Below are 21,995 nucleotides of genomic sequence, written 5' to 3'. Positions count from 1 at the left end.
TGTACTAGGATCAAGGGGCGTCCTTTGAGTCCGAAGTTATCAAAGAACTTTGTATAAATAGCAACATGAAGGACAGTAGGAATATCCTGTACCACCTGGTGGGGAACGGCCAGACGGAGCGCATGACTCGGACGCTATCAGGAATGTTTGGGAAGCAAGAGCCAGGCCAGAAACACGATTTTAGGAATAAGAAAGAAAGTTTCTTATTATGACCTGCATGTCAAAATGGATTATTTATCAACAAAGCGATTTGAAACGACACAATTCTCTCTTTAAGTGAAAGTCTGCTAAATATCCCTTATTCGTTAATATATAGTACAAATCCAGATTTAAGAGTTTATTTACAAATACATCGAGGCAAAAATGCAGCTTATATATATTCACACATACACATAAAAATGTTATAAATGTTGTAAAATATTCATGTTTATATACATACACACACCCATTCCTCATATACACATATATACACACACATATATATGCACATACATATATTATACATTCTTCCAATGGTGTTAGTTTACCCATAACACATCATATATATTTACAGTACAGACAGTACTATTTTACAGGTACTTATTTCTCAACTTGTGCTATTTAAATCTTACACATATGCTTAGCAGTCATCAATGTACAAACCTCCGTATAATGTACTGCTCATAATGAAAATTGATATGTGTTATACCATCTAAATCTTGGTATAATATAGAAACGTTTTTGTTTTTGTTATTACAAACTCCAACTTCCTCTATATTTTAAATTTATTTTAAGGTTAATAGCATTTGTCAGTGGATTTTGTGCAGTGACAGTACAATGCGTTGTAAAAAATGAATCACATAATAATGAAAATCGCAGCTCTGTCATTGGTTATTCTGTCAACAATATTTATCGCTTGAACTATAGAAGTTCCGACTTGCGGTGATACGTTCATGGACTGTCATGTGACCCGGAAAGATGGCTTTGTCCGCTTTCACGATATAATACCACGTGACCCGACAGGCGCTACCAATGTGTGTGCTATTGGAAATTTAAAGTGGAGCATTTGTCAACCAAAACTGGTCACTTGAGCAACGTAATATATTTTAGAGAGGAACACAGATCCCCATTGTCACAAAACATATACATAAAAATAATTGGCAGGGGATATTATGCACGCTTTCGCGTTTTCAAATGCACATGTGTAACAGTCAAATGCTTTTTATTAAGATGCTTTTGATCAAATGGACACCCCTAAATATTCTTGAATTCTTGATTTATTTTAGCTCGAATAATTTAAATGAGGACGATGTTGAGCGTATATTTGCAAACTGTTAAACAATAAACATCTGAACATATTCTATCTCTCGAACACGTGTATTGGTCATAATAACAGAGAGCTAATACAAAATGTAATGAACAGACCTATCAAACTGCTGGGCTTACGGCAAAAAAAAGCTCAAAGCGTTCGAAGTTACATTGACGTTTTCACGTCACTGTCACTATCTTTAAGGAAATGTCGGGAACATTTTAAGATATGACTATATGAATAGTTTTTGCATGATTTCAGTCAATGGTGTTATGTGAAAGATTATCAGAAACAAATCAAGTCGATGGCATCAAGGTTATGACAATACTCGACGTTTACTTTTCGAAAAGCAGATTCACTCAGAATTAAAAAAATAAGGATGTTCGTATGAATTGATATAGTGTTCAAAAGTGCGGTACAGTCAAATATTCTACAAACAATTGATGCAATGTATATAATCTCTATTAAATGCACAGTGTTCATAATACATCTTACACTTCCATATACGAAACGTTTCAAAAGGTATTTTTAATGGTTGTATCTGTTTACATGATCAAGAATGTTACATGCGTAATAGATAGTTCATTCAGGATATTTATTATTTTCCGAGTAAGAACATTGTATTATTCGCTGGTGACGTAACTGTCATTTCTACGCCAGCTTGTGATTTTTCTATATACTATGTATTTTCTCTATACTATCTCTTTTATATATTTGAAATTGAAAATTGACCAAAAAGATAACAAAATGTTAAGTGTTTACGTAGGATAATTATGAAATATCCATTAAGCACGCCATCAGATTGACTTTACTTGTATATCTGTATATCAATTTCTGCAAATTTAAAATCAAAACACTCGTTTGAAAAAAAATGTTGAAGTAGACGTAGGTAGCACTATAAGAGGTGTATATATCGGCCATTTCAAATGCCATACAGCTCTGAGAGAGAAATGTTCTGAAACAACAATATTAATCAACAAAAACGACATCCACCACCAACAACGACAGAAACAACAACATTATTGAATGTGTTGGCGCAATTACATCGCAATACCACGGCAAAATAAGCAATAAAACACGCATATAAGTGAGATACAGACATTAGTGTGTGGTATGATTTTGGTAAATCTTGGCGGGGACAACAGAAATACAAACAATATGTCGCACAAATACATGAGATTTAAATTTATAGTACTTTCACATTTTAGTCAATGTATAAAATATGAAACATGTCAGAATGAATCCCGTGAAACTTTATCATCAGAGCGTTTCGTTTCAATACGTTTCCAGGATAGAGTTGCACACATTTGTCCACGTGGTTTTCAGTATGTATTGGCCGTCCACTTCAGACCACACGATTCTGGTGTTCTTATTGAAGCAGTCTCTTAGTATGGTTGGCATTGTGTTCTCATTGACTCGCCCATTCAACATCACGATCACCGGCTTTTTCTCGTTAAAAACATACGATAGCATGTTCTTACAACAGAAATTGCTGGTACAGAACGAGTCCGTCACCACCAGAACAACCACGTACGACTGTTGGATAAGGCGGATAGTATCTTCGTGTTTATTCCTGCCCAACCGGAAGTTATTGTCGCCTGTGCACACGAGGCACCGGTCCGTGTCTACGATGGTCTGGAGATGGAGGTTCAGGGCCGTGTCCACGTTGTCGTGCACGAAGTTGTAGTCCTCGCTGTTGTAGCCAAGAAACACAGCGAACCGATCATTGTACACCTGAAGTTCTGCAATACGATTCTCACGAGTCTGAAGCCGCGCCAAGGCTTTCCGGCGTTTGCATACAACACAAACTGTGGCAGTTAGAAATAACAGTAAAACAAACGGCAATATAGTCGCTAATGTTATTCTAGTCGGTCTCAAGCAGGCATCATTTAAACTGTTGACAAGATGTTCGTTTATCTTTAGTAATCGACCGGACTGGCCAACCCATCGCAGTTCTGACAATCTGTAAAAGTAGCTTTTCCGGTAAAATAGCCACTCAACTGTTGATTTGTGTTCGCAAGCGTAACATATTATCTTGTTGGATAAAATGTCAAAAACTGGGCCTTTCTCAGAGCTGTTTCTGCAGTATTCCATATAGTCTGTGATCCTTTTTTGCAAACCCTGCTCGGTTCCACTACTAAGGACGCCTTTATGGTCTCTTTCCATTACCACGGAAATGTAGAAGTATTGAAGGTAGTGACAGTGACGTAAAAACATCACCCTGTCAAACTACTTGATGGAGGTGTGTCTTAGGTCAAGCACTTTAATCGGTCTGCTCATCACGGTTTGTATCAGTTGTTTATTGAATTTGTGAACAGCAGTTTTAGATTCAATTTGTCCACATTTTGTAAAGATAATTTGTTTACAAATATCCTTATAACAGCATTACCATCTAAATAATTCCAGTTTGACAAATTCAGACTTTTTAAGGTGGACTGTCCATGAAAAGCATCATTATCAAATTCATTTTTTCCTTGAAATAGATGAAGGCCTTGTCGCAATAGCACGTCCAATCCTTCATGCCAGTTAGAGTGAAAGTACATACAAAGTCCTTTATTGTAGTTTGAAGTCCATTTAAATGAAAACTGTTCCACGAATGACCAGTTCCTATGGACGAATGCTCCTCTGTGAATATCCCTAAACATACATAAGTGTATTTCCACCGTTTTTGCGCTTGTTGTGTTACGTGGTATGACGTTGTTACAACTTAAAACACCAGCTTGCCCGATCACGTGACACTCTTTGCTCGTATCCACACAGGTCTGGGTTTCCACATTCCCTGCAATAAACCCAACGGACAGAAGAACTATCGCTGGTAGAAACGCGTCTCTGCCTAATATATAGTGCTTTATGTTAGCTTTCTTTAGATCGAAATAGTCATACAGCGCCGAAAGCCTTTCAGTGAATAAAGAATAAAATGTCATTTGACATAATAGCACGCAAAGTAATGTACCTGATTCTTCCACATTTGGATTGTTTTATAAAACACTATAAATCATCGTGTCTGCTTACATTATCATGCATACTTAATGAAGAAATTTCCGGCATATTCGAATGACCAAATTTCGAAAGGGAATGTATTCAGCAGTTTTATACTGTAATAAGAAGAGTTATACAATATATCGGATATCACAAAGATTTTAAAACTTGTTGAAACCAGAGAATGAGTTCAACAACCTTTTTGTTCAAACGCATTCCCTGTTTTGGCAAAATGAAATAAAAAAACGTTTAGAAAGAGAGATTCCTTTTCAATATGAAAGTGTATTTATTTCGTTTTTAGTCCAAACACTTTATAAAATGAGCGAGAAAATCCTGTTTGTGGGATTCGCCTGAAAGTCATTACGTTTGCGACAGAAATTCTTGTCATCTTGTGATGCCTCTATATACTTTTGTTTATATATATAAGAATGTTTAAATTGACCAATTAGAATATTTTTGTAAAATATACACGTACGGAAATTGTTTAATGTCGATGACATATATCAGAATATCTGTTTTATAAATTCTGTAAATTTAAAAAGGAAACGTTGGTTGGAAATATTCTGGTAGAAGTAGATAGCGAAGAAATATAAAATGGTGTCTTTACCGGACATTTTAAACGCCATTGTCGTCTGTTAAAATGAGAGAATATCCCGGCACAACAACAAGGAAAACACTATTGGTCAAAACAAACAAAAGAGCAAGCGTATGAACGTTTCAAATATTTCAGATATAAGTATGTGATGTTATATTGGTAAATTTTGGCGAATATATGATTGAAATTAATATCACTTTCAACAATTCAGTTAGTGCTTTACAATTTGAAGCATGTCAGAAAGAATCCCGTAAAACGTTGTCAACAAAACATTTTGTTATAATACATTTCCAGGATGGAGTTGTATATACATTTGTCCATGTGGTATTCAGTATGTCATCTACATGATTCTGATGTATATGGAAGTGGTATCTTTGAATGGGTGGCATTATCTTAGCATTGACTCGCTAATTCAACATCACAACCACTGGCTTGTTCTTGTTCAAAGCAATTTAAGCTCAGCCTAACAGAAGCGGCTTAATGTACAGAATGAGCCCGTCGCCATCCGAAGAACCAAGGACGACTGTTGGATGAGGTTTCGTTTACGTTCTTACCTAACCGGAAGTCCGTCTCCACCATGCGCACGAGGCACAGGTCCGTTTTAGGCTGTAAACATGGCTTTTGCAATTCAGCGGGCCTTTAAGCAAAACTAAAGCAATCCAAATTAGAATTTGAATTATGCGTGTTAAGTGGACGATTTAATGTTTTTGTAAAATGCATATTTTGCATGAAGAAATTAAGTGTGGGAAATCATTTGACGTGTTAAACTAAGATACTGACGGCTAGAACCCTTCAACAAATGTTATAGGAAATTCGAGTCACTCAAGAGTAATCGCCCTTTCATGGTCTTGTCCAATTAATTACTTAAGAAGATCACCAATTTTGGTCAGAATGTAAATGGGCAAAATATTTTGATGCGGTTCGATAACCAGCCTTGTCGCCTCAGTCACTGTAGCGTGAAAGACCTTGAATTTACAAAAAAAAGTGTCCGCTCTCTAAATTTGCCTCAACGTACAACTAGATAACACCAAACTTAAATTAAGACGGGCATATTTTGTGACAGTTTTCACTTTTGTTATGCGCATACATATATACACTACTAGAGCAGAATTCTTAAAATATTTGTTCAGCAATGATGTTTTTAGTATAATATGTATATCTTTAGAATGTAAGTATACAGTTGTTGCCAGTAAAATAGAAAATGTATTGTTTTGCATATTTCATGGGAAAAAAAACTATTTGTTTTTCGTGATAAAAATATTGTATCATAAATATCTTTTCCTAATTAATTTATGTGTTATTGCTGTTATTCTGATCTTATGGTTTTAGAACGCTTAAACACTACAATGTTATCTTTGAATTTTCTCAAAGCAAGCATTGCAAAAAGACCAATGATTCAAGTAGCGAGCTTTCCATGGTGTCTTCGTTCTGTGAAAAACTCACCTTTTATGAACAGACCCATTTTTTCATCACTTAATTAAGATTAAATTCTGTGTCTGAAAACTAACTTCCAGTGTATCAAGACATAATGACTCGTATTCATTGAAGATAAAAAAAACACCTTAAGACTACTTTTTGTGCCTTAAACTCACACTGCGAAACCCCCCACTAAAAACTGACTTATATACACAAAACATCGCCCAAAACAGACATTTTAGCAACTCCCCGGAAACCCCCCATTTTTAAGAGGGTTTAAGTAAGTCCAAATATTCGTTGTCTTATCAGTTCTACATGAAGAAATGGTGAGCTCTGCATGATCTGCCGACATGTTATGATATATTCGCCAAGCATTTATGTAAATGAAAGCTATGGGATGGTTATACCATAGTTTGTTGTCTGAATTATAAAGCTTTCATAATCATGTGCAATATCATAATCGGCCGACAACAGATTTGATAACATTATATGGACACTTTCGGTTTCCATATTATATTAATCAAACAAGTGTACATTGTTATACACCAGTAATACAAAACTTTATGCTAACTAGATTCTCCCGGAAGAAAATAAAGCTTCAATTACACGAAAGCAGTCTTGTGCATGTGTGTATGTGTCACAGTAAATCTACTTACAATTTCAGCATCTCTCTATTTGAGAATTACATTTGTATTATATTTGAACACTATCTGATTACCAACTACAGAAATATTCAGGATATTTGATCCAGATCATAGGTATGAATATACCTATGTGAATATCTTAAAATTGTTTAATTGAAATAGTATTGTTTAAACCAAAGCTTTATATGCTCCCGAGACTGTATCTAAGTTCGCTTTAATGTTCACAATTAAATACTAGTATATTACAAGTGCAATGATATAAATCTGACTTACTTTAGCAATAATTCAAATTCAAATTCAAATTCGGTCATCGTTTAGACTTTGCATAAGATTTATGAAGTTTTGGAAGTCTCGCCTACCCGTGTACCATTTATAGATATAAAATTGCCTTTCTTGCCTGAATTTGTTACATTGAAAGAATACATGAAATTCATCTTCTACTCATCTGATATCAAAATTAATTAAGCAATATCTACACAGTCTATTTTCCCTTTCGATACCCAAATGTCGACCAGTCTCAATAAACAATTTATGGCTAGAACATCGGAATCTCGCTAACGATTTTCTCACATAAAATGGTAGATTAATACATAAATATTTTTCTGGATTTAATAAAGTTTTAAAATGCTTATATGTGTTACATCGTGTTGAGTCTCCCACATTTTCGAACCAGTTTTGTCTTTTACAATCAACTAACCTTTGCTTCAATGATATTAAAAAATCGCCAACATTTCCAATTTCCTGACTTAGCCAAACAAATCCAAAACCATATTTGAATAATAAATTCTTTACAGATGTAACCCAATTTTTTCTTCCAATATCATCATGTCGTTTAAGCATTATATAGCAGTTTCTTGGATAACGTTCATTGGACATGTATAGCAGTTTGCACCAGTACTTAATACATTTTACATGATGATCAATACATAGAGGAAACCTCCCGCATTCCCCCGATGCAACACAATCGTTAACATAATTATTTACCCCAAGGAATTCCTTACAATATTGAATTTGTACCTGTTCAAGAATATCAGATATTTCCATACCATATATTTCAGCACCGTAAATAATTATAGGCTTAACCATTGAATCAAATATTTTAAAGTATGCAGTGTGAGAAAAGTTTCCAAAAGCCATCTGGTAGGCCTTTATAGCATAAATTGACTTCCGGGCTTGCGCAGCTAATTTTGATTTTGCCTTTGTCCAGGATAATTTTGGCGTGAATATGAGTACCATGAACTTGTATACCGATGTAACATTTACCGGGTGCCATTAAAATACCAATGCTCGTATGAACGCAGAGGCCCGCCATTTCTAAACACGATTATTTCTGTTTTCCTCTGATTAATAGTCATACCAGTATTTTCGCAGAATTTCGAAATTGAATTTAGTTGTAATTGTAATTCAATGGCAGTGTCAGCGCAGTTCGCAACGTCATTTGCAAAAAGTATGCATATTATATCCGCGATTTGCTCAGTAATAAAGATACCAGTATGTCCCTTTGATCGTAGGAAGGAAGATAACTCATTAATATACAGATTAAAAATTATTGTACTGGTTACGTTCCCTTGTCGGGTGTCAACGTTAAAAATAAAGGGTTGCGTAAATGTGCCGCTGCCAACTCGTAAACAATCGCGTAGATTTGAATACATAGACTTTAATATACGGAAGAGCTTTCCCTGAACTCCTATTTTATGCAAACCGGTGAACAAGTTACGGTGTATCAATCCATCAAACGCCTTTTTAAAATCGATGTAAAATACATTGAATCTCCCCCGGGCTTACTGGTATATTTCTGAACCATACTTTGCAAAGTAAATATATTATCTGTTGTCGAATAACCAGTCCGAAATCCAGCTTGTGCCTCATCAATTTTGTTAAACTGTTTTGACCATGTACATAATCTGTCATGTATTATATTTGAAAATATTTTATACATAACGTTTATAAGAGAAATACCCCTGTAATTTGATGGGTCTTCTTTAGAGCCCGACTTGTGCACTGGGACAATAATACTATCTCTCCAAATATTCGGAAATACACCCGTATTTAAAACCCTATTGAATAATTGACGCAACACTGGAGTTATGGTTTGTTTTGTACTTTGGTAAAATTCAGCCTCAAATCCATCAGGTCCCTGAGATTTCCCCTTTTTCAATTTTGAAATGCTTGCAATAATCTCCCCGTCAGTTATATCACAATTTAAAATGGAATCAAATTCTTCATTAAATCTATTCGTGTCAAAAGCTATATCGTTCAGGTTTGGTTGATCTTCATTAAACAATAATCCTCGAAAATAGTTCCGCCATGTAACAGGGTCTACGCGCAGAAGCTCTTGTTTTCTATTACGTTGGGACATTTTTGACAATTTCCAAAAGGATTTTGGATTACAACTAGATAACACTAGCTCATTCCTTTTAGATTGCTGATACAATTGCCTTTAAGTGAAACACGTAATTTTGAAGTGTCTACGCAGTGAAATATAGTTTTGAAAATCTAACAACCCACTTGTCCATCTCAATCTTCGTAATGCAGCGTACTTTAATTGTTTAGCTAAAGCACAGTCTCTATCCCACCAGGGTTGATTATTTGAAATTACATCGCGATTTGTTGGATCACGGTTATTTACGCGCATCATATAAGCAGAATCCCGATAAAGTCCAAGTATTTTCTCAACCGCGTCATTTATATTTATATTTTAATTTCAAGTGCAATTTGAGCGACGAGCGTATTACATTTATTTGCAAATAACGTTAAAAATTCATCTTTACATGCGAGTTTCCATTTAAACTTTTCTACACGTACAAAACCATCGCCGTTTGGTGGTCCCGCTAATTTTTCATCAGTATGCTCTATTCTATCTAGGAAGAATGACAATTTAGTACAAACTGGTAAATGATCCGACTCATCGCGCATTGTGACACTGAAATAACTTATATGAGAAAAAAGCTCAGTAGACATAATATGATAATCAACAACACTTGCACCATTATATGTATGTTATGAGTACAACATAGCTCAATAAGGGATTTCCCAAAGTTATTATATCCTATTTTATCTTTGTTATTGCGTGTTAACTCAAAATTGTCTGAATTATATTCAACATCAGTATTAAAAATGTTTTGCAGATTATCATCTGGAATGTAATCTAACATTACTTTCGTGCGGGCATTAAAGTCCCCAGCTAGATAAAATATGAACAGGGATACTTATTTCATAAAATTGAAATATTATTATCAATAGATTTAATTCCATTTTTCTCATCTCTATTGCTATAAATGTTCGAGCCCTCGGGTGAGACATAAACAACATATAATATCATATCGTGCATAGAACGAAATACAGTACTGTTGATATAGAATACTACGCAATCTGTATATTCATGGCATATTCTAGTAATAAAATCATTTTTCAACAAATTATTCTTAATGTAAACAGCTATTTCACCACTATTACGCAAGGCATTTAAGGATTTTGATCTAACACAATCAAAACATGTAATTCTCAAATTCATTAAAATCACTCCACGTTTCCAAGAGACCAACAATGTCAAACGATTGCAAATAGCTTGTAAAGTGTTTATCATCAGTCAACTTTCTTAAACCGCACACATTCCACGTGATAGTGTTTTAATGTTTACGGGGCCCTGACCTGCATCCTAGTCAGTCCCGCCTACTGCCTCGCTTTCATATCCGCCCTCCGATCCCGATTGGTCTGCATCGCTGACGTCATGGTCACGTGGGCCCACACAATCATTTCTTTTAATTTCAGATAGAATTAAAGGAAAATGATGATGGCCCATGTGAATATTTACAGTATGAATGTGCCATAGTCCTGGGTGTTTGCTGTGGACATGTCTTTTTTTCTGGTGTGAAAACGGTGATCACATTAAAACATTATACTTTAATACAGATAATTGGAAACATGTTAAAATCTAAGTTGACATGTTCTTTTCCAATAACTTTATTTAGCTATCCACACTTCGCCCGACGACCATGTTGACTAACTGGTCCTTTAAAGTTGAATAGAAGCGGATGGTTCTACACATTGATTCATTGTTAGAAACATTAAAAATGAAGAGAATCATGTGAAAAAATTAATTAGTTTATCATCCATGCTTGAACGGCTAACAAGAAACTGTTCCATAACAAACAATGTGTTCACATTTGAGTATTCTTTAGTTTTCTTCAGTAACTGATACTTCAGCATGTCAATGTCTTTTTTGAATAATATAACAGTTATTGTAAACGTGTCGCTGTCAGAGTGTCATAACTGCTACCATCAGGCCGAACCGCTCATGTCAATGTTGCAGTATCACCATCAACATCGATTTTTAATCTGAAATAATAATTAATTAATCCACCAAAGGTTGCAATAATAAAAAAACACAGTTCTTGAACTTCAATACACCTTAAATGTTATAGTTCAATTGGATAACTGATTTATAAAAGGAGAAGGGCATTTATAGATATTTGGTGTAAGAAACGTTAGGCCATGTTCCCTTCCTTAGCCTTCCTGTCTTTGAAGGTGTCCATCCCATAACATCCTTTGTCTTAAAATGTTTGTAACAGACAACTGTTGTTTTTGAAATCTTCAAATTTTCCTAGTATGTACGGTAACTCTACGATATTATCATTTCCTATTTTTAACGTATAATTAAAGAAATAACACATATTTTAAAGATTATTTTAATCATATTTGACATCTGGGATAGCCAGCTGATACATAATATAAAAGACAATCATAATACTTAATTGCATTTACATTGAAGTAATTGCTATGCTTTTTGATAATAATGAAAGAGCTTACCTAGAAATCGTTTTCTCCCGGCTCAGATAAGTAGATTCACAATTTGACCATGCTAAACATTCTTATGTTGACCACGGGCAGAGATAAAACAAGTACTCGTATGGAAAACCCGTATTGCCATCAACAAAATTACATTCCTTGTTGAAGACCGTCGTCCGTCAGCATCATGGAAACCTTGTCTTGTGGCAATATTTAGATTCCTATTTAATTATTTCTCGCTTCAAATTTCATCTTAAAAAGGTTTTCACGCTCCATTCAAGAAATGCACTCTTCTAAGAACTATTTCAAGAACGATTCGACTATTATCATATTTTGAATCAATACGCGCATATCCATGACAACCACGAATTATCACAAATCTGTACGCATTTATTTTTACTACGCACAAAAGTGTTCCAACCAAAAAATACAATTTTACATTATTTTGTTGAGCAGAGGTGGGAGAAGAAGCATCTACCATAGCCGCTCGTGTACGATAGGGTCATCCCAACGCTTGCGCAGGTTGGTCTGTGGAAACTCGGTAAACCTCGTTTTCGCAAAACACTCTACGCTCAGGTTGGGATGAACCTATCTTACACTCTCGGCCATGGAAGATACTTATAGTCTATATCTTTTCTTATTTTCACCACCCTCTGTTTTCTTATTTTCTCATCTTAATTTGAAAAGTTGTGAATACTGATTTCAGTATCATATCATCACCTTGAATTACAGTTGTATAAATAACAATGATAATTAGAAATCTTGAATTCTCGCACAAAATTACCAGGAATCGCATCTTCACCTAAAGTGGCCATTGATATGAGTGGGCAATGTTTACATCTGGCCAATCGGAGCCTCGTTCTGAGGATGGATTCTTAAGCATGCATACATATTGAGAAAGGCATCATATTGAATTATTTTAAATTGCTTTAAAACGTAACACTCTAGTCTATACCCTCTGTTATTGAACATTTTCAAAGAATGGTCAATTTATATAGACACATTTTGTTTATAATAACTCGAATAACTTAAGCATGTATAGGCCCCATATCCTATTAAATTCCATTGGGTCAGATTATTTTGGCACTAAAACTTTGGCTCCATTATATGGATTTCACAATCATTTTTGGATAACGCTATATAAATATCATATGGCAGCATGTGTGACATTGATATGGTCAACCCGAGAGCAGAATGTCCCGAGGCGTTCGAGGGTTGACAATATCAATGTCACACATGCTGCAATATGATATTTATTTTATTATACCAAACTAAATTTAGTACATATAAAGTTTTTAAAGTATTTTTGATTCATTTAATCAAACAAGTTTAACAAGGTAAACACAATATTACATAACAAAATAATTATATCTATAACAGTATATTGTATTTGTTATTTCCCATGAAAATGGAAATGAACTTGACCACAGTTAGTTGGATTGATATTGTACATAATTTGGGGGGAAGGCATGTGATTGTTGATATATTAGCGACTGATGATTCCTGAGTAGTTATCATTGGTTGGAAGCAATGTTTGTACTCTCCTGTGTGCCAACGTGTTTGTCACTAACATATGTCTGCACATTTGGGGGACGATTCTCCTTACCAGTGGCTTCTAACTCAATGAATACATTTTCATCACAAAAAAATCTCCTCAAGAAAGTCCATATCACTTATGTCAACCCCATAAGTAGCTGTTTCAGTAGGAGGATGTTGATTTATTGGAGCCTGTTGCTATATATTTGTCACATTTGGCTTTTTCTGCAAGGCTTTAGCCAGTGTGTCAGAAATGTGCTGCTTCACACAAACTTCTCGAGTAGCTACGGATAGACATGTCCGATTTGTCCGATTTGTGTCCAGACACTCGTACCAGGTGTCGAGTTTCGATCCCATTCCTATCAAGTTCGGATATTGATGTGGCACGAATACAATGGTTTGTGTACCGTTTAGACAAATGTGCCAAGTTTGAAATATCGCCATCATTCAAGCTAGTTTTCCCTTTCCTAAGGAAGCCATACAGTACCAAATTGGTCCATCAAATACGAAGCTATCAAGCGGTCGCTGCAATAACCAATCAATTTGTGGATGCTGTTTGCTGAGATACTTTTCAAACGAAGCCACCGGACACTTGACATCACCAGGAAGCTCATACATTTTCCCTTTGCCAATGGGTTCATTTGAGAAAATACAGTTTATTTGCTAAACTGTTTTGGTTTTCAAGTGTTTGATGTGAGTCAGAGTGGGGATATTGGCCATTTGCAAGAAAAAAATATCATATTTCCTAGGAGCACATCACTGCCATCAGATTAGTTGAACTAGATTTTGACCTTCATATGTCAACCAACTGAATTTTAAAGATTTCTGCAATGTGATGAAATAGTTTTAGCAAATTTGTGTATATTTGTTTCTTACCCATGATTTTTATCAGCTTCATCCACCATCTGATAGACATATCTCCTACCGGCAGCATTGACAGCCACGGCAAAGGTGTCTTTTTTCATTCCTTTCAAATTTTCCTGCCCTCTCCGGCAAAGAAAGTACAATATTTCAAACCAGACCTTTTTCTGCAATTCACATGGTGTGTCAATGTCAAACGCTATATTTTCACTACTGAAAAGTTTTTGAAGATCCTCAAAGGAAATTTCTTCTTTGTGTTCAATAGATCCTTTTACCCTTTTTTTCATTTCAGATATTTAAAAATTCCGTACTTAATTGATGTCAGTGATGATTTTTTAAGTTCCGACCCATCTGTCTTTCTTATGCTTGCAAAGAATGCTCGAATATATTTGTTTAATTCCTCGCTTGAAAATCCTTTAAATTCGCAGTTTTCGCCGATGAATTCACGAAACAGAGAAACACTTCTTTTGATTTACACGTTTTGTGTTTTTTAAATCTTTTTGTCCATCAAGAGTGTCTAATTCGTCTTCGGAAGTACTTGCAAACCGTGACATTGCTGACAGTTCCTGTCGTCTGATGTTTTTGTGTACACACTGAATAGTGACGTCACTGCTGTTTGTGTACAAGGGAGGAAATCGCGTCATGATTTAGCTAAAATATTGACGTAGTTATTTGCTCTTATATGACATTCAAAATGTCACTGCGGTTACATGACCTGACAGTGAATTTTCGCTTGGTCACGTGTCAAAAATGTTGCAAATGTTTCTGACAGTCAAAATATCTCTTTTTCGGGGAATGGGAATTTAACATTTTAGATTAAAGTGAGGTATAATAATATAATGTATATGGATAAAAACAGGCAGATTGTGCTGCCAATATGAAAAGTAAAGTAGAAATTAACCATTCAAGCATTATTCAACAACAATAATTTGCTTTTGTAAAAACTGACAGACAAATAGATGTGAATGAACAATCATCACGGGATGTGTTATATAAAAAATTAAAAAAAGAACATAAGCTTGAGAATACATTAATCGACATAACAGAGTAACATTTTGGAAAATAATGTTATAAATATACAGGAAAGTGATGAAAGTGATCTTGAAGATCTTGTTCACCAAGTGTGACAACACATGAACAGGCATGACCCAGTGTTAAAAAATGAAAAGAATAGAATATCTCACAGAGTGAGATATAAAAAGACGTGGTCAATGTTAAAATGCAGAAATGCATCGAAAGTATTTGAAAACAGAAAGATATAAAAATGCAAATAGACAGTCTTCAGAATGCAAAGATAAATAATGCCAAGACGTTTGCTTGAATTGGTCAGATCTAAATAGTTTAATACCCAAATCCAGCTGGCATACCATACAATGGGCACTGTTGGTAACATATATTAATACATAAAAATAAGAAACACAAATGATTAAGTTTTAAAAGATAATCTATTAACATTTAAAACACTATACAAGAAGAACGTTTACAAAAGGTAAATCTATGACTGAACAAACCACCATTTTTTCATATTGAAAGTGAATTTACGATAACTGTAATAATAACACTGTGTCATATTCAATGAAAATTAATTATTCATGTGTCACTATTCACGAGAAATAATGCAGCTTAACTAAAGTTTATATGCATGTTATTTACGATAAACACGTCTAACATGTGACTCCGTTTGCAAACAGAAAATCACATGGTAAAGCACGTTTGTTAGCCCCTCCTACAAAACTCAAATTTTGAAATTGAAGATATTCGTTTCTAATTATCAAGACCATTTTTACAGTTGCACCCTCGCAGATTGACCGTTTTTACAATTGCTTATATTTTTTGTCTTGTAACGAGCCTATACAAAACAACAAAAAATCATAATAAAACAAAATCACAATACATATAAGCAAAGTAACCCTCTGGTTATATGCACATGAACATTTAAAATACATTTAGGGTTGAAAAATAATGTCAACACACTCACTGGTCTTGGAGAAGTTTCAATATTTAAATAGCGAGGCAATAGTCGGGCATCGATAACAAAGTAGTCAATTCATATGTATATATAGTACGTCAAAACCACCAAATCTTTCCTTGTCTGTGTTAGGAAAGCACGCCTTCCTATTAATGTTAAACTACCACCAACTGCCAGCCAGCAAGAAGGATACGCTTATAAATGTTCATTGTACAGCAACTACAGAACATAGTCTACATATATGAGTTAGTTTGTCTAAGAAACAATAGACCAACTAACAAGGACAGTAATTTTATGATTCCCTCTCTGGATTCGGATGGTCTATTAAAAGTGGGCGATAGGTTGAGAAAAAGTATTTTTTGAACCTTGAACCTCAAAACTTATAGTGTATTAATTTCATGATCAAGTGAAACACCAAGGGAGAGATGTTACCGCAGGAACAGTGCGTTCTTTTGGTTTCTGGATTGTTGGTTCCATGAAGTTTGTTTCTTCAATCATTACATCATGTGCAAACGATTGGGGGGTAAATTTGCTCTCCAGGAAATGTCCGACATGGCGTTATATCGCCTTTCTCCAAGAACACACCTTTCTTGCGTTGGTGAAGATGCGTTCGGACCTTGGGCGGTCGTGGCTGCTCGGACGAAAGGAGGTCATGCTTGTAGTAAGCGTTTGAGTATAATGTTCACTTGCCTTGTGATAAGAGCTGTGCATTTAGAAATTGTAGAGTCGATGAGTGCTTCTTCATCATCAATGCAATGCGTAGGTTGATTGCAATCAGTGTTCCAATTTAGGTCCGATAGAGAGACAAATTTTGTTGTGGAAGTGAACGAGGTGTCTTCAGAAATTGATCATTCTTATGTTAAAGATGTTACTTTCAAGAAAAAAAATCTGAAAAAGGTTGTGTTTGGTTGTTTAATCCGCCATATTATTCCCACATTGGGGGCGTCTGGAAACAGATGATACGTATTACCAGGTACATTCTAAATTCCATGTTATTATTTGTTTCTGCAAAAACCTGTTCCATTGTTTCGGTGTTGTTGTTTTTTTACTTTGTGGCATAAGTCGTTGCCAGTATATAATTTAGTAGCAGTCTCTTCTGATCCATAAAAGCACTTAAGTACTCACACTGCAATGTTAGTCTCACAGAAATATACGTCTATTACAAAATGTAGCTTTGATATTGTTCATTCCCAAGTTCAATGGAAAAATATGCAATCCCTGGCTGGCTCCTTCTGGAAACATTGACGCACGGAAAACTTACAGACTTTGCATTCTAGGAGAAATTAGCAGTATGCTTATCCAAATCTCAAAGCTGGTGACGTGGTATTCTTGAAAGATAAAGAGGTTCAAAGAAACAATTGGCCTCTTTGCGTTGTATTGGGGGAGTTTCCAAGTAGTGATTACAAAGTCAAAATGCAGAAGTAAAACATTTCAACGAAGGCAGGTGTCAGACATGTGTACGCTTTATTTCGGACGTAATTCTACTAGTTTCATAGTAACGAGTGCACTCTGGCAAACCTTGGAGGTATTTCTATGAAAAACTACAACATTCATACATGTATTAATATGAGACTGTATTTGGGGCAGATTGTTGAAAGATTATTGAAAAAACATGTGCAAAGAACGTGTAAGGTTTTGAGAAGTTTCTACATAAACATTTAAAGTAGTTTATACTATCATTTAATTTATAGTGGTATTTTCAAAATATAAGATGGCTATTGTCGTTGTAAAAAGTAGTGTATTGTTATTTTTAGAAGAAAAACGTTTTGTCGCCATTTGTGTGGATAATTACAATAACTTCAGTTCAATAGTTTTGCCCCTACAGTTGTGGCCCATCACATCGTATGCATTCAACAATTTCTGTTCCAGGCTTTATTCTTACATATATAAGAAAACGTATCATTGTTGAACAACGAAAACTTCTTGATGTTAGTTTGTGTAATCGGATGTTTTCGTACAAAAAATAAAAACAGTTTTTAATATCAAATGTTAATAACACGTCAAATTATGTACTTTTCAAATAACAATGTTGTTGATTATTCATTTTGAGTTATTAATGGCATTTTCTTTCTTTCATTTCTGTTTTTACCGCATCGTGAGTAAGCTATCTTCAAAATAAAGAATGTACAGTAATGTTTCGTCGTCTCTTATCGTCTTCTTTATACGGGCAGAATACCAATAATTAAATAGGTGCTCTCCGAGATGATGTTAACATCAATTAAAATTAGGTCAATGTTTATCATGGCTCTTTGTAAGAAGTGTTGATGTATATACTTTGCGAGAAGTGTTTTTAATAGAAAATGTGGTTGGTAGTGTATTATATCGTTACAAAAGACGCTATAAAGACGAATTGTTGGTGAATTCTGCAAACGATTAGTGATATTCACTGACAATCTGTCATTGGGTGCAGGTAGTAAGCTGTGAATGATTTGAAAGCAATAACACAGTATGGAAGAAGTTGTTGCAACATTCGTGGACTCATACCAACTTGCAACCGTGCTAGCCATCGTTATGCACATCTACTTAGGACAAACTGTTAGTGTATATTACACGCATCTCGATATCACCTCATCAATGCTTTACTTCAATTAAGTCAGTCTCGACAACCACTCTATTAGTCCCCAGTCTCTAAGCACTTTCAGTGCTTTGATTTCTTGAAAACAGTTGCGAAATAGTAGACAGCAAGGAGTCAGCATGACATAGCGAAATTCACAAGAACATAAAGCATAACGACATCGATTTACATGTTAATTTCAACAACATTTATTGGCGATTTCTTGCCTATTTACCCCTTAATGCAATGCAATATGGCTTATCGACTGCCTTTCTCATCATAGTAAGGTATATTTAATTACAACTTTATAGCCACGTCGTAAACAAGATACTCTGTTCCCATTGCCTGCTTTTTAAATCATTTAATTGGCTAAAAGTATTTTGTTTAAAATCAGTAAGTTTTTTTGTCTAAATTTGATCAAACCAAACATCTAATCCAAGTTCATTGTGCTGCAAAAGCCTATAGATAACCAATTGAAACCGATTGAAGATCAATCAAATAAAAAATCGAACACAAATATCAAATATTTGTGAAATGAGGTTTCTTTTAAATCTTGTCGTCAGACCTGTCTTGAAGAAATGATGTATTATTGTGTTTTTTGTCTACGATTTCGGATTCCTCTGTTTAAATAAAGTATTATAAATTACAAAAACAATCGTTAAACGTATATTATTTTTTTTTATTTCGTATGATTTAAGAAGTATTACAATTATTGTGTGAATTAGTTCCAAAGTATGCGGAGTGATTTATTTTACCACTTGAAGAGAAGCAATAATACACACCTGCCAGATTTTGACTGAAACTTGTGATGAAATAGTTTGTCTGTTTTTTTGCTCCCTTCAATCACAATTTCGACTCAAGTTCAGTCGCGTGATTTTTATCAAACTTTAAATCACTGAACAAACCAGTTTTCGTTTTGAATAACTGAAAAGCACTTCAATGCGTATAAAAATAACTTCTCATGAACAATGTTGTCAGTGTTTAGCTGTACACAGAAGCAACAGCGAGCGATTGTTAATAAGCGTGCGAGACGAATAAAACAATGTTTCAACTAGATCTTAATTTGCATATCAATTATAGGCGCATATATTACAATGTTCAGCCAATCAATTGCGGGTGTTGTAGTTGTGTGCTGTTTTCAGTCTGCTGGTCCCTGTTGTCCCATTTACCATTTACGTTGTGCGACCCCTGACCTGTATTAGTGTCCTTGTCCGACCACCGGCCCCCGTCTCCATTATGCTGGCCGTTGTTGGTAGGAGAAGAAACACCGTGCGTGTGTTCTGTTGCATTGTTGTGTCCATTTTTCGACATATCTAACAAATATTGTCGCCATGTATTAAGGTTCACTGAGACATTTGCATTCGGGTATAGGTTAACAATTGTCTTAAACCATAGCAACCAGTTTGATAAATTACTGTTTCCTCCGTTTAACAGATTTATGGCGTTTTGGTGGGTTCCATTACCAGTGTTGTTTGTCCGATGATTGGTATTATAAGGTCGAGTGGCGTTGCCAGATTCAAAAGTAGCGTTGCGGTTGGTGTCGCCCCCGCTGTTGACGATAGAGCCATTATTGTTCTCCTCGTCTCTTTGTCGGACGACGCAGCGGAGGGCGCAGCAATGCGGTTTACATTCGTAGTTCCGACCGTGGGTCGTGTGGCACCTGTCGTCGTCGTAGCACTCGGCGTAAGGATGACATTCGCAGCCAAACATAGTGAAGTCCAGCCGCTTTACCCGAATTTGTCGTGTCCCTTGCACGGCATTCTCGCTTTGACGCTGCAAAGGACCGCAGTCTGAAAAAGCAAAACGGAATTAAAATCGTGTTATTCTTTAAAGTGGAAAGCGATACTAAAAGTCCTTGGACTTAAAACGCGTAGATATAAATCCTCTGAAGTTTGTATAGGCACTTGACACAGTTGTAAGATGCGCAAACAAATCCTTCTGTGATCTTGACCCATATATTTGATAAGCTCGGATAGATGTCTAATAGCGCGAAAAACTGACCCAGAATTGAGGGTGAACGACATGACAGCTTTGAAGAACCTTCCAAGTGGGTAAATATACGTCGGTAATCTTTTTATGAATAAAACTATCATCAAGCTAGAAGTTTCACCTTTTAAAAATGTGAATCGGGCTTTTAGTTACAGGCGTTACCAGGTTTTGAAGTTGCATGGGGTACATATGGGGAGGTCCCTTAGGGTATGCACATGAACCGATAAATTGTGTCTCAAAACGTTAGGCAGTCAGCTAATAACCTTCTACTTGGACGAATTTAGATTATGAATATTCAAGTGTAATTAATACGTATTTGGTGCGTATATTACTTACATGTTTGGACAAATAGGGGGCGGGAGTTGGAAGGTAAACCCTATTTCGAAATGCAATGCAATTATAATAACATTCATAACAACGAGTTTCACGGGCTTCACGCATGGATCGTGATAGCTGTGACAATTTTCGTGTTTGATATTATTTATATATCATATCTAATAGTTGCCCTCGTGCGTGATTGTTGTCCAGTGATAATAACTGTTCGCTTCTTTACATTTAGTACTGTCTTTCGAGAATGCGAAATAATGCAGTTAAATAAGTAGCATACTGCAAAATGCAAAACAACGACAATTTCTTTTCTTTCAAAGGAATGTGTTTGTTCAATAAGATGTCGGATTGCCCGCTAGAATTATGAGATACCATAATTAGTGCACATATTTATACATCGACATGTATCGACTTGTTTCGTGTATGGCGGGTGCCTGACAGGAACGCAATCGATACTCATTATTCAATTAGCTGCTTGGTCACCAACTTGACATACAGAACAACCTCAACGACCCTTCGTACTCCCGCTCCGTAGGCGGGAGCGGTTATATGTTTCGTATAATTCACAATTTTTGCTATGTAATAGATATAAGTAAAACAATACCAATGCAATTGGTACGTAATGGAAAACTAAGTAATAACTCAGTGCTTAGCGCCAATATTTCTATGCGCGAACCACTAAATAACCCACTTTATACAGAAAAACAATTAATGACTTAATCAGAATCCGTCCGCTGATCCTATTGGCAGAACACGAAATATTCCAGCATGCATCTAGCCTTATAATACAAATGCAATTGCAAATAGGCAATTAATGTGTTGTTACCATTAAGAATTTCTACTTTCGCGGGTGTTTAAATGTCCGCCCACTGCCACTCATACAATACACAACCCCTACGTCAGATATTTAGTTAACAATGTGTCAGCCAATGATGTTGTATTATAAGTAAATATACATTGCTAACATTGTTGTTGTATTTGCAAGAAATATTATACCCCTGAAACACGGATATTATTAGTGCACATCTTGCCTACATATCCCTGTCAAG

The 21,995-nt window shown here is 35.4% G+C and overlaps 1 protein-coding gene across 1 annotated transcript; it reads right to left on the bottom strand.

Moving 5' to 3' along the window:
* Positions 1-322: 322 nt before the first annotated feature.
* LOC128236647 (uncharacterized) lies at positions 323-7,648 on the bottom strand. Its single transcript, XM_052951655.1, has 2 exons — positions 7,620-7,648; positions 323-4,067 (listed from the first exon to the last, which is right to left on the bottom strand). Exon 2 carries the CDS (start codon positions 3,503-3,505, stop codon positions 2,564-2,566), a length of 942 nt encoding a protein of 313 aa, XP_052807615.1. The 5' UTR covers positions 3,506-4,067; positions 7,620-7,648; the 3' UTR covers positions 323-2,563.
* Positions 7,649-21,995: the final 14,347 nt, after the last annotated feature.

Source organism: Mya arenaria, chromosome 6 (assembly GCF_026914265.1).
Source record: "Mya arenaria isolate MELC-2E11 chromosome 6, ASM2691426v1".
NCBI classification, from domain to species: domain Eukaryota; kingdom Metazoa; phylum Mollusca; class Bivalvia; order Myida; family Myidae; genus Mya; species Mya arenaria.
Note: the sequence above shows the minus strand (reverse complement) of the source record. Positions and strands in the feature narration are given on the sequence as shown.

Coding starts and splice junctions, on each gene's coding strand:
- LOC128236647 (XM_052951655.1), bottom strand. CDS start 3,505: ATGTTTTTACGTCACTGTCACTACCTTCAATACTTCTACATTTCCGTG.